This window comes from Diabrotica undecimpunctata, chromosome 7, assembly GCF_040954645.1.
Source record: "Diabrotica undecimpunctata isolate CICGRU chromosome 7, icDiaUnde3, whole genome shotgun sequence".
Taxonomy (NCBI): domain Eukaryota; kingdom Metazoa; phylum Arthropoda; class Insecta; order Coleoptera; family Chrysomelidae; genus Diabrotica; species Diabrotica undecimpunctata.
The window spans coordinates 54,273,626-54,285,230 of record NC_092809.1 but is presented as its reverse complement, the minus strand read 5'-3'; the positions used below and the strand labels follow the sequence as shown (position 1 = coordinate 54,285,230).

Sequence of the window (11,605 nt, the reverse complement as noted above, 5' to 3'; positions counted from 1 at the left end):
TATACTTATGCTTATTTGCCTGCTAAACGTGGTTCGAATTAGCTGTAGGGTTTACATTTTGTAATCAGACAATTTGCAATATAAAGAAAAAGAATATATTTAGTTAGACCTGAAAATAGCATTTTTATGCTGACTGTAAAGTGAGGAAAAATCTCTACATGGGACCTATGGCGTAACACAACTTAACGGGACCTATCCCGGATTAAGAAAAGAAAGCTCCTGAATAAAATGAGTAGATCAAGAATATTTTTAATAAGATATGAAATTAAATACTAAAAAAAATATATTCTATTAAATAACACCATAACATTTCTGAAACATAAAGTATTATATAGGTCATAATTATTCAGAACACAATTTCAATAAGAAATTCCTGAACACAGAAAAGACCGATTTTGCAAATATTTAAAAATTTAATTTCTTTCACGCGAAATGTTTTGTAGTATTAAAATGTCAAAAATAAAAAGACATTTAAGCTTAGTGAGAAACAAAATAAAACACAAAATAGAAACATACTCACTTTCAAGCAATCGGGGGAGGAATATGACCAACAATGACAAACAAGATGGAAATGAAGATACCTTTTATATTAGACAATAATTATGCGTAATATACGTAATGTGTAACAAAAAATGGATAAGATTAACATTTTAAAGTTATATAATTGCTTGTTAGAACTAAGAACAAAAAACATAAAAGTAGATGTTTGGTAAATGATAGTATTTTTACTACTAAACTAGATGATTATGCCACATAATTATGACTACTAATTAAAAGGGTGACCTTTAGGGTATAAGGGAAGTATCGGACTTATCATTTATCTTTTGCAATAAATAATGATACATCTAATGATACTAATTTCATAAATGCCTGCAAAAAAAATATTATACTTAACAGTACAAAATTGAATTTACGGAATTGGCAAGATTCGCAGGAATTTGCAAGACGCGCCTTCGGCTCAACCTGGAAACTTTCTATTCATCCCGCAAAATATCATTTTCGGAACCTATTACATAAATTACTATTGTGACTAAAATTAATAATTTAATTTATATACCTAATAATTATGCAGGAATATGTAACTTAAATCAGGTTAAAGAACATTACATTCTATAAGTACATAATATACTTCTGCGTCTTGTACCCAGATGGGCATGGAGGGTTTTATTGAAATTTGACTTTTTCAAATACAGAAGGGTACCGTTAAACGGGGTTACTTTGCACCATAGTTTATAGTTTCATTTTCTAAGAGTGGATATAACGTTACTCGAAAGAAGATCTGGACTTTTTATTATAAATATCTATTCAACAGGTCGTAATATAGCTCTTATTATAGCTGTTTTTTAGTTATATTGCATAATTAAGAGATTATCCTAATTTTATTACTGGTGCAAAGTATACCCTAGAAGAGTCATACTTTGCACCACTTGATATTTTAATAATACTTGCCTACGAAATGCTTGCTGGTGCATAGTAATCCTATCTGATTTTAAACTTTGCACCATTTAAATTGCAAAAAAATGTTGGTCGGCCCAGTTTTTTGAATATAAACCCACCTACATTTATGAAAGAAGCCTAACGGGAAAGAACATTGCTACATTTTAAACGAACAAACTTTATTATAAGTACAATGGTGAAAATACAAAGTTTGAATCTAATCCTACCACAATTTGTCGCATTCTGGAACAATGAAAAGTCCTCGTCTGGAAATTTACATTGTCCCACGAATACCATATTTCGTCGCGTCGTTCTGGTCATTTCCAAAAGTTTAACGATTTTGACATGGCGTTGATCATCGCTCCGTCATTTACTTTCTATTGCTGTTATGACTCCAGGGTAAACATGATCTTCATAGACAAACAAAATGTACTCACCAATATTTTTTTAATATGATCTATTGCAGAGTTTTTAACTTTTTCGGCAATATTTGTTCCAAGAGAACCTAAGACAAATTTTTCATTAAATTCGCTTTCTTCTTCCATCTCTTGCAGCTCATTTATTTCATCATCTGATGAATAGTGGAAAGTGGTCGTCTTAAGCAATATCGTCGTCCGAATCATCTACGACTTTTGACTCAACAGCTTGATGAAGTGTGGAAGTAGATGCTTTAGTTAGATCTTCTAAACTAATTTCAAAGAGCAATACTTTGTCTTGGTGAAACATTTATTTTATTTTTCTTCCCACGTGTCTTAAACTGGGTGACTTCCTTTCTTTTATCTTCTAAGTATCGAATGAAAGTGTTTTCGATATCTGACGAAATTGATTTATTATTATTGGTTGTATGACTATCAGTTATCACACTAGATTGCTGAGTTGTTTTTAACCGCTTTAAGAGCGGTGTTATATCACAAGGAACGATACCACATTTCCTAAATCCCGACTTTAATATCTCATCGCTATTCTTTTGTATTTTTTCGGTTAATGATCGTAAAAGCGTTGGAAAATGCTGTTTCTCAAATATATTTGATCTACTCCTCACATGAGTTTCCCTATATATAGATAAAATTTCACTCCAGGCCTTTTTTATTGGGGCAAATAATGCAACATCTAGCGGTGGGTAACGTGGGTGCTATTCGGAGGCAAACATATAAAATGAATGTCGTGTTTCCGACACAAATTCAGGACTTGTGACAACATTAATATGAGAAGACAAATTGTCTCCTAAAACGATCTTCTTTCCCTGATATTTTTTAAGCCTGGGCAATAGAATTGTGTTAAACTAATTTGCAAATGTCTGTGATTCGAACCAACCAGATGCAGTATTTGGATAACGCGTACCAGAGGGACCATTTTCAGTCCAGGAGTCTTACAGATGCTTGGATTTGTCACACATAAGGAGGTTGTAGTTCACCAGCTGCATTTCCGCACATCATAAGAGAAATGCTACTTTTTAAAGAATTACAAATTCGTTCAGGATATTTAACCTCACGTTTAGTTAATACCTTTTTTTGTCCAGGATCATCTGTTAAGTTCGTCTCGTCATAATTAAAAATAGCATGTTGCTCTACACCAGTTAATGTATATTTTAAATTTTGTATGTATTCAGCCATTTGGTCTGCATTGCGTGCTGCTCTACTTCTTTTTACGTTTGAGGCTCTTCTTGCAGTAAGGTCCTTATAACGACTTGAAAATGATTTGACCCAATCCATACCAGGAGTATTATCCTTAAAGCGAGTTATTTTTTTCCTTGGCGATTTAAATGAGTCTTGATTATTTGTCGTAATTATATTCCAGTAACAGGAAATCCAGAATCACTAAGGCTGTGAATGCATTGTACGAAGTACCTTTCCTCTTCATAAGAGAATAGTGATGGGTATCCAGGTTTTCCAGCGTGTATTTCTTTTAATTTGTAAAACAATAGTTCTCCTTGGAATGTTAAAGGATTCAGGGGCAACTCTTTTACTCATGCCATCTTTTCTTGCTAACAGACATGCTTTTAAATCTGCTTCTGAGTAGTCTGCATATTTGCGAGATCCCAGTTTCCTTTTATATCGTCTGGGCATTTCCTAAAAACCATTTTCCTACTAACCTTTTACTCTTGGAGATACTTTGCACCACTTGCAAAGTGGCGGTGGAAAGTATACCCAATTTCACGTGTTAAGTGCACATGTAAACAATGTTTTTTTTGTTATTGATATCCTGGTTTAAAACCGTTATTTTAACAACTGAAAATTGCAATCGATTGTGGTGTATGCCATTAGACGTATACCAATTTGTGTTCGCTGGGACTGTCTGCACAGTATAATTTTGCAAAGTTAGTAATAGATTTTCGAGGTTAATATTCTAACTGTTGTTGATAGATAACTGGTGACCGCTGAGATAATCGCGCACGTTTTACTCATGTATTGCGATGTTGCCTATGTGCTCTAGAGGTAGTAAAAATATATAAACAAAATTGAGCGTAGGTTTACAGAAAATATACTTTTACACGTTTGGTGCAAAGTTACCCTGCTCAGTGCAAAGTAACCCCGTTTTAAGCTACCTTAAATTCGGTGGGTACAATTGCATCCACAATGACTAAGTGCTATTTTTATTTTTAAGGTAAAATGCCTCCAATAAAATATTTAACGGAGAAGGAACTGCTAGAAAAGCTAGAAAAACTGTCCGACATAGAAAGATGTGTTAGTGATGACAGTGACTGCGAAGAAGAAATACAAGTAAAACAGAGAATTCTACATATGATACATGATATCTCAGAAAATCAAAACGAAGGGGAGGTTCAGGAAGAGGAATAGGATGATAAAAAAGAAAAGAACGATGATGATGATGAACAGGGCTAAAACGATGGAGGTTTTTTCATTGCAACCCAGAGTATTGACACTAAGTGAGACACTATCGTATGCCTTTGTCAGATCTATAAACACGAGTTAAAGGGTTATGGTCTAATCTTTTATCAATAACTTGCTTAAGAGAAAATATGGTGTCTATACAGGATCTGCCTGCACGAAAGCCATGTTTGTTCCTCTACATATGTCATCTCTTTTTAAATTGAATTGTTTATTATTTTTCCATTGAGTCTTGAGAGTGAATTTATGACACTTAGCCTTCTGTAGTTTGAACAATTTTTTTATTTCCTTTTATGTAGATATTGTTAATATGTGCTTTTGTCCACTCCGGTGGTAAGTCATGTCCTTTCATTGTATTCCACTTCATATGTTGTTGTAATGGTGTTCGTGAATTGCGTTCTTTATTTCAGTCAGAAGTTGTGAGTAATATTCGATCTTTCTTTTATTAAATTTATTCAACTGACTTCTTTTCTATTTGTTCTCAGATTTTTTACCGTTTTCCATGCTTGCCTTATCTTGTTAACCCTTTTTTTTCTCTAATATTTTCTACAATATAGTAATAATTAAAGTACACAGATATAACAAAATCATAAATTTTTATTAAAACATAATTAAATAAGCACTAAAATGAGTTTTTAGTTGGTTATTCTTGGATTAATTGCTCTGGCGACACCGGAATTACCGGGAGCACCTTGGCCGATAACGTATTTTGGCCTGTAGCCTTTGTCGTCAGCAACGAAGGAGATGTAGAAGGGAAGACCATCTCCAAGAGGGTAAGATGATTCACCGTTAACAGTAAGAATACCTAATTCGTCGGCGGTTGCTTGGAAGACTCCATTTTCCTCCCTACGGATTCCGTCGCTGGTTTCAAATCTGAAAATATTAATAAACGTTGAAAAAATTTTCTAATAAATTACCAACATATTAACATAGAGTTGGCAGACTGAATTACCTCTAAAGTATTAATTTAAACTGTCAAAAACTATATGTTCTCAATATTTCAATAAATATGTAGTTTTCAACTTTGAATCAAATAACTATAATAAAAAAGTGATGAAGTGTAAATATGTAGGCAACACATTATCTAGCTACGGAAAGCTCGAAACTGAAGTGAAACATCAAGTTAATAGAGCCGCAGGCTGCCTAAAGAAAACAATATGGAGAAATAAAAATATCGGGAAAGAAACTAAAGGCAGAATTTACAAAACAGTCATCAGACCAATAATGACATAATATGGGGCAGAAACAAGAAGTATAGATATACCACGTAGATGCAAGGTGGAGATCAAGAACTGGGTAAGAAATAGAAGAGTAGAATGGAACAATCATATAAGCCGAATGACAACAAATAGAGTAGTAAAGACAGCAAGAAACAGTTCCCCAATAGGAAGACTATGAATAGGAAGACCATGAAAACAATGAAACGACAACATACTACGGGCACGTTTAAAAACAGACAGAGTCATGTATATATAAAAAAAAGTAGAAGAAAAAATAAAGAAATGTATTATAATAATCGTGAAAAATAAAATTGTTTCCAAAACTTTTGTATTAGACTTTCTTAATGTATTAATTAACATAACTGAATAGAGAAGAAAAGTCTATAAACTTAAGGTTTAACAGGCAGAGGTATTATGATAAACATATCAATACAAAAAGGAAAGAAAAAAAATTTCCAGTGAACCTTATTTAATTGTCTGACGAATAATAATGATACAAAAAACAATCGATGGATTATACAGAGTCAGATTCAAAAACAAATAATAAACTACCATGTTTCGAGATCTTTCTTCTTCTTAAGGTGCCTTATTAAGCTCCCTTGGTAATGGCAATTAACACAGCAAGACACTCTTTGCTTTAAGCTATTTTAAGGTTGTTTCACTCTTCCTATTCTGGTACATTCTCTGACAATATTCAACAAAAATACTTGTTTTCTACCAATTATCCTGCATCCTTCAATTTTACCCATCATAATTAGTCGAAGAATATTATATTTTTTTCCACATTATAAGTCCTACGTATGATATTTTTCTGAATTTGACACTATTAATCAGATGACGTGTAACTTCTGCTCTATTGAGAACTGCTTTATTTTTTTGCTTAGCCTTTCATGGTGTATTTATTATTCGTCTATACAACCTCATTTTAAATGCCTCTTAATGGTTAATTCTAGATATTTTCAAGGTCCCTTCAAAACGGCACAAGACAACTCACCATATGTAATTATAATGTACCTAGCCATGCATTTACAAAGTTGAAGTTTCAAGTTATGGTTACAAAAGGGTGGCCTTATTTAAAAAAAAAATTGTACGAGCGATCTCAATTCTACACGTTATCTATTATCTGGATCTAACAGTTCGGTAATATAATAACCTAGTTATTTAAAATAGTTTTACAACAATTAACCAGAATTTTTAAAGACATTTAAGTCATCGCTCAATATAACTATGTCATCTGCGTATCTGATGGTATCTATCAGTTTTCCATTGCCAATACCATTTGAATATTTAGTACTGATAACTCAGACAAGAAGTAGAGGTAAATAAAATGATAGACAAAGCAAATAAATTATACAAGGCAATAGAAAGAACGATCATCAAAACGAAAGAAATAATGAGGCTACTAACTTTTACGGCTATATAATATAGACCAATTTTTTTCATAAAGATGAGATATTTACGAAGGGAATAACCAGCGGAGTTTGGTTTAGAAGTAATATTATAAGAGGTTGATTAAAAATGGAGTTGATGGTGGAATATATTAAAAAAGGCAGTTAAGTTTTTGCTGTCATCTGATGTCACTAAAACATGAAATAACGGTCAAAAAAGTATGGAAAACTACAGCACAAAGTGAAAAGAAGAGAGAAAGACCTAGGGAGAGTTGGAACAAGGTAACAGCAAAACAACTTAACAAAAAAGTAGTTACATTAAGAGAAGCATGAGAAGATGATGGTAAACGATAGGAAATTCTGGAAGATATTCGTGCATAATTGAAATGATAGTGAATTTCACCCCTTTACCCTAATAACTTTTATATCTAGCAGGTCTAATGACGTAAGTGAAACAAACTAACAGATAATTAAATATAGACAGGTGTTTGGAACATTTAGAAGTTATTGTCTTTAGAATCAAACACATAGGTACTGAATACTGAAGATGGGTCTATTTAAAGATTAGGCTAATATTTTTCTAAATATTATCAGATCATCTTGTATAAAAAAAAACATAATATTTAGAGGGTTACGGCATTTAAGTAGCATTAAAGCATGCTTTAAATGCAGATTAGTTCGTAGATATAGTGAATGCAAAAAAAAATAAATAAAAAAACAAAAGAAAACAATAATATTACTGTAAATATTAGATTTAAAATAAAAAAAAAATTAACTTACCCAAATTGATATCCATCTTGCCTTACATCGTTGTCGAATCTCAGAATTTTGCTCTCAGCTTGAGGTCTAGCTTGAGCGAAAGCTAAGCAGGCAATCACAAACAATGCAACTTTAAACATCTTGATAGTGCTTTTTTATGATTATTGCTACTATTTCAGTAAAAATGTGTTTGTGTTGACAACTGATCTTATCGGTTAATATATATTAATCTGAAATTTTAGTGAAAAGTAGGAGAAAACCCCTTCTCCCAAATTTTTGTCTCCTAAATGTCAATGGATTAATTATTATAACAATATGCACCGAAATTTGGTAAATGTGATGGGCCCACCCACATAAAAGTCAGGTATGTAAATTCTTCTGAAAAAAGTTAATAATTTTTGAAGATGACACCGGTTGCGTAATATTTTTTTTACATACACACATTTTTTCTCACGAAATAAAATGAATTGCATATAGCAGGATTGGATTAAGGCAATCGCCAGAGTATTATAATTCATTATAATCTTACCTAAAATATTACTAACATTTTAATTAAGCAAATAGTTTTATTTTAATTTACTAAAGCTGTTTAAGAAATATTATTATTCTTCTTCTAATTATGACTTCCTTTTCCCCACTATGATGTTGAAATTGGATTAGTTGTATTATTTTATCTAACAATAAAATACTGAAAACACTTCCACTAAATGTACTCGGGATAGGTTTCGTTAAGTTACTTTACGTCATAGGTCCCGTGTAGAGTTTTTTTCTTACTTTGTAAAAAAAATTACAGTCAGCATAAAAATGCTATTTTCAGGTCTAATTAAATATATTCCTTTTCTTTATATTGCAAATTGTCTGATTCTTCTTCTTCATGTTCCGCTCCTATCGGAGATTGGAAATCATTCTGGCAATTATAATTTTGTTGGTTACGCGCCTGAATAGTTCAATTGAACTGCATCCAAACCATTCACGGAGATTGCGTAGCCACAAGATTTTACGTCTACCTACGCTTCTTCTGCCTTTGATTTTAACCTGCATTATATTCCTTAGTAGTTCGTATTTTTGACCTCTCATGATGTGCCCCAAGTATTCCAATTTCCTGATTTTTATGGAATTTAAAACTTCGCATTGTTTTCCTAGTTGTTCGAGAACTTGTTCGTTTGTTTTGCGATCCATCCATGATATTTTCAACTTCAACCCCATACAAAAGGGTAGAGAAAATATAATATCGAAGCATTCTTATTCGGAGCGATATATTAATATCGCGATTACAAAAAAGTTTCCTCATTCTGTTAAAAGTTGACCGTGCAATTTCAATGCGGTATCTTATTTCCTTTTTCTGATCAGTATCTTCTGTGATCCATGCTCTAAGGAATTTGTACGAAGATATTTGTTCATTTTCTGTATTATCTAGTACTAGCTCAACTTTGATGTTTTGTGCTTTTGTAAATACCGTGAACTTGGTTTTCTTCAAATTTATTTTTAGTCCATAATCGTTGCAATATATATTTAGTTGTTCAGCAAGGTGTTGCAGTTCTTCTAGTGTTCCTGCCAGAAGGATGGTGTCGTCAGCATATCTTATGTTATTAAGTGGCTCACCATTTATTATAAGGCCCTCACTGACTTCGGCATGCGCCAATTCTGAGATGGCTTCACTGTATAAATTGAATAACAAGGGTGATAAAATACACCCTTGGCGGACCCCACGACGAATGTGGATATCCTCGGTTAGTTCGTTTTCAACTTTCACTTTTGCTGTTTGGTTCCAATAGAGGTTACATATGATTCTGGTGTCTCTACTGTCTATGTTTTTATTTAATAAAATTTCTTTAAGCTGATTATGCTGTACTCTGTCAAATGCCTTCTCAAAATCAATGAAACAGGCATATACTTCCTGATTTATATCTAAGCATCTCTGCGAAAGAACACTTAATGCAAACAGTGTATCTCGTGTTCCCAGTCCTTTCCTAAATCCCATTTGTGTATTACTTATGCCTTCATCTAATTTCTTATGTATTCTATTGTGAATTACTTTTAAAAACAATTTCAAGACATGACTCATTAAGGCTATGATGCGATGTTTATTGAACTCCTTTGCCTTGGCTTTTTTGGGTAGCAGTATAAATGTTGATTGGAGCCATTCTTTAGGTATTCTTCTTCTTAGTCGTTAACCTGATGCAGGTATCGTGATATCATGAAGCTATTAACTAAATTTCCCAATGTTCCTCCACGTTTTTCTATCTTCTGCCATTCTAGCACATTCTGACAATGGAGCGCCAATGGTAACAACAATATGGTCCGTGTATCGTGTGGGAGATCTACCTCTATTTCTTTTGCCTTCTACTTTTCCCTGAATGGTAAGTTTTTCAAGACCATTTCTTCGAAGGACATGTCCAAAATAGCTTATTATTTGTTCTGATATTTGTGTTCTTAGTCTTTTCTTTATGTTTAGCTGGTCCAATATGGATTCATTTGTTCTTCGGGCCACCCATGGTATTCTCAGCATTCGTCTCCAGCAGTACATCTCAAATACATCTATGTTCTTTTTGTCTTTCTCAGTAAGGGTCCAGCATTCCGATGCATAAGTAAAAACTGGAAAAACTAGACTTCTTACTAGTCTCATTTTTGTATCGGTAGTTATTTTATGGCTTTTCCAAATTTTTGTTAATTTGGCCATAGCGCTTTTTGCGATTGCTGACCGCCGCTTTATTTCTTTAGTACAGCCTCCTTTGTTGGTTATTAATGAGCCCAGGTACACAAATTTATCTACAATGTTGTTTATCATGACCAGATGATTTTGATTGTTGTTAGCTCTGTCAATTATCATGATTCTCGTTTTATCTCTGTTTATTTTAAGACCCATCGTTAAGCTTACGTCTTCTATCCGTTGTAGCAGGTGAATCAATTCAGCCTCAGAACTAGCGAGGATAGTAGTATCATCTGCATATCTCAAGTTGCAAATCTTCTTCCCGCCAATGGTGATGCCACCGTTCCAGCCCTTAGTAGCTTTCCGCATTATCCATTCACCATAGATGTTAAATAGAATTGGGCTTAGTATGCAGCCTTGTGTCACGCCCTTTGTGACCCTGAAACTATCGGTTAGTTCCCCATTTATTCTAACTCTGGCATAATTGTTATTGTACAGGCTTTTAATTAGCAGTATCAGATGATTGGGGACTCCCATTTCAGACAAAACCTGCCACATTTTACTCCAGTTGACCAAATCGAAAGCTTTACTATAATCTATGAAGCACAAATATGTTGTGATGTTAAATTCTCTGGATTTTTCTACAATCTGCCGTACGTTTAAAATTTGTTCTCTAGTACCACGTCCGGGAACGCAACCTGCTTGTTCGTCCGCAATGTTAGGTAGTAAAAAGGGCTTTATCCTCTCGAGAATTATGTGTAAGAGTATCTTACTGCAATGCGCAATTAGAGCAATTGTTCGATAGTTACTACATAAATCTTTCGCTCCCTTTTTATGTATGGGAATATATAGTGATTGTGTCCAGTCCTCAGGCCATTTACCTGTCTCCCACACTCTTTGACAAATTTGATGTATTATATCCACTCCAACGTCATCTAGGGCCCAAATCATTTCAATAGGTATGTTATCTGGACCGGCAGCTTTCTGATTTTTTTGCCTCATAATTGCTGCTTCAACTTCACTTTTGAGTACGTCAGGTTCCGTCACCAAACTGGCATCTTCTTGTTGTGATGGGGCGTCTGTGCTTTCCTCCATCATCAGTCGTCCACAGTATTCTTTCCATCTGTGTAAAATATCTTTTTTAGAAGTGAGTAGAGTTCCGTTATCATCTTTGATAACAAGGTAGTTTGGTGTAAAGGAACGCGTTATCTGCTTTATTTTTTTAAACATGTCTCTGGTCTCAGTTTTGGTTTTATGCCCTTCTATTTCCATGCAGATTTTGTTCAAGTGTGTGTTCTTGTC

General features: G+C 33.5%; 1 protein-coding gene across 1 annotated transcript; it reads right to left on the bottom strand.

Moving 5' to 3' along the window:
* Window positions 1-4,865: 4,865 nt before the first annotated feature.
* Window positions 4,866-7,866, bottom strand: LOC140445364 (endocuticle structural protein SgAbd-6-like). Its single transcript, XM_072537343.1, has 2 exons — window positions 7,675-7,866; window positions 4,866-5,159 (listed from the first exon to the last, which is right to left on the bottom strand). The coding sequence occupies exons 1-2, from the start codon at window positions 7,791-7,793 to the stop codon at window positions 4,922-4,924; spliced, it is 357 nt and encodes a 118-aa protein (XP_072393444.1). The 5' UTR covers window positions 7,794-7,866; the 3' UTR covers window positions 4,866-4,921.
* Window positions 7,867-11,605: the final 3,739 nt, after the last annotated feature.

Coding starts and splice junctions, on each gene's coding strand:
- LOC140445364 (XM_072537343.1), bottom strand. CDS start 7,793: ATGTTTAAAGTTGCATTGTTTGTGATTGCCTGCTTAGCTTTCGCTCAA. Junction 5,160..7,674: donor CAAGATGGATATCAATTTGG/GTAAGTTAATTT, acceptor TAATATTTTCAG/ATTTGAAACCAGCGACGGAA.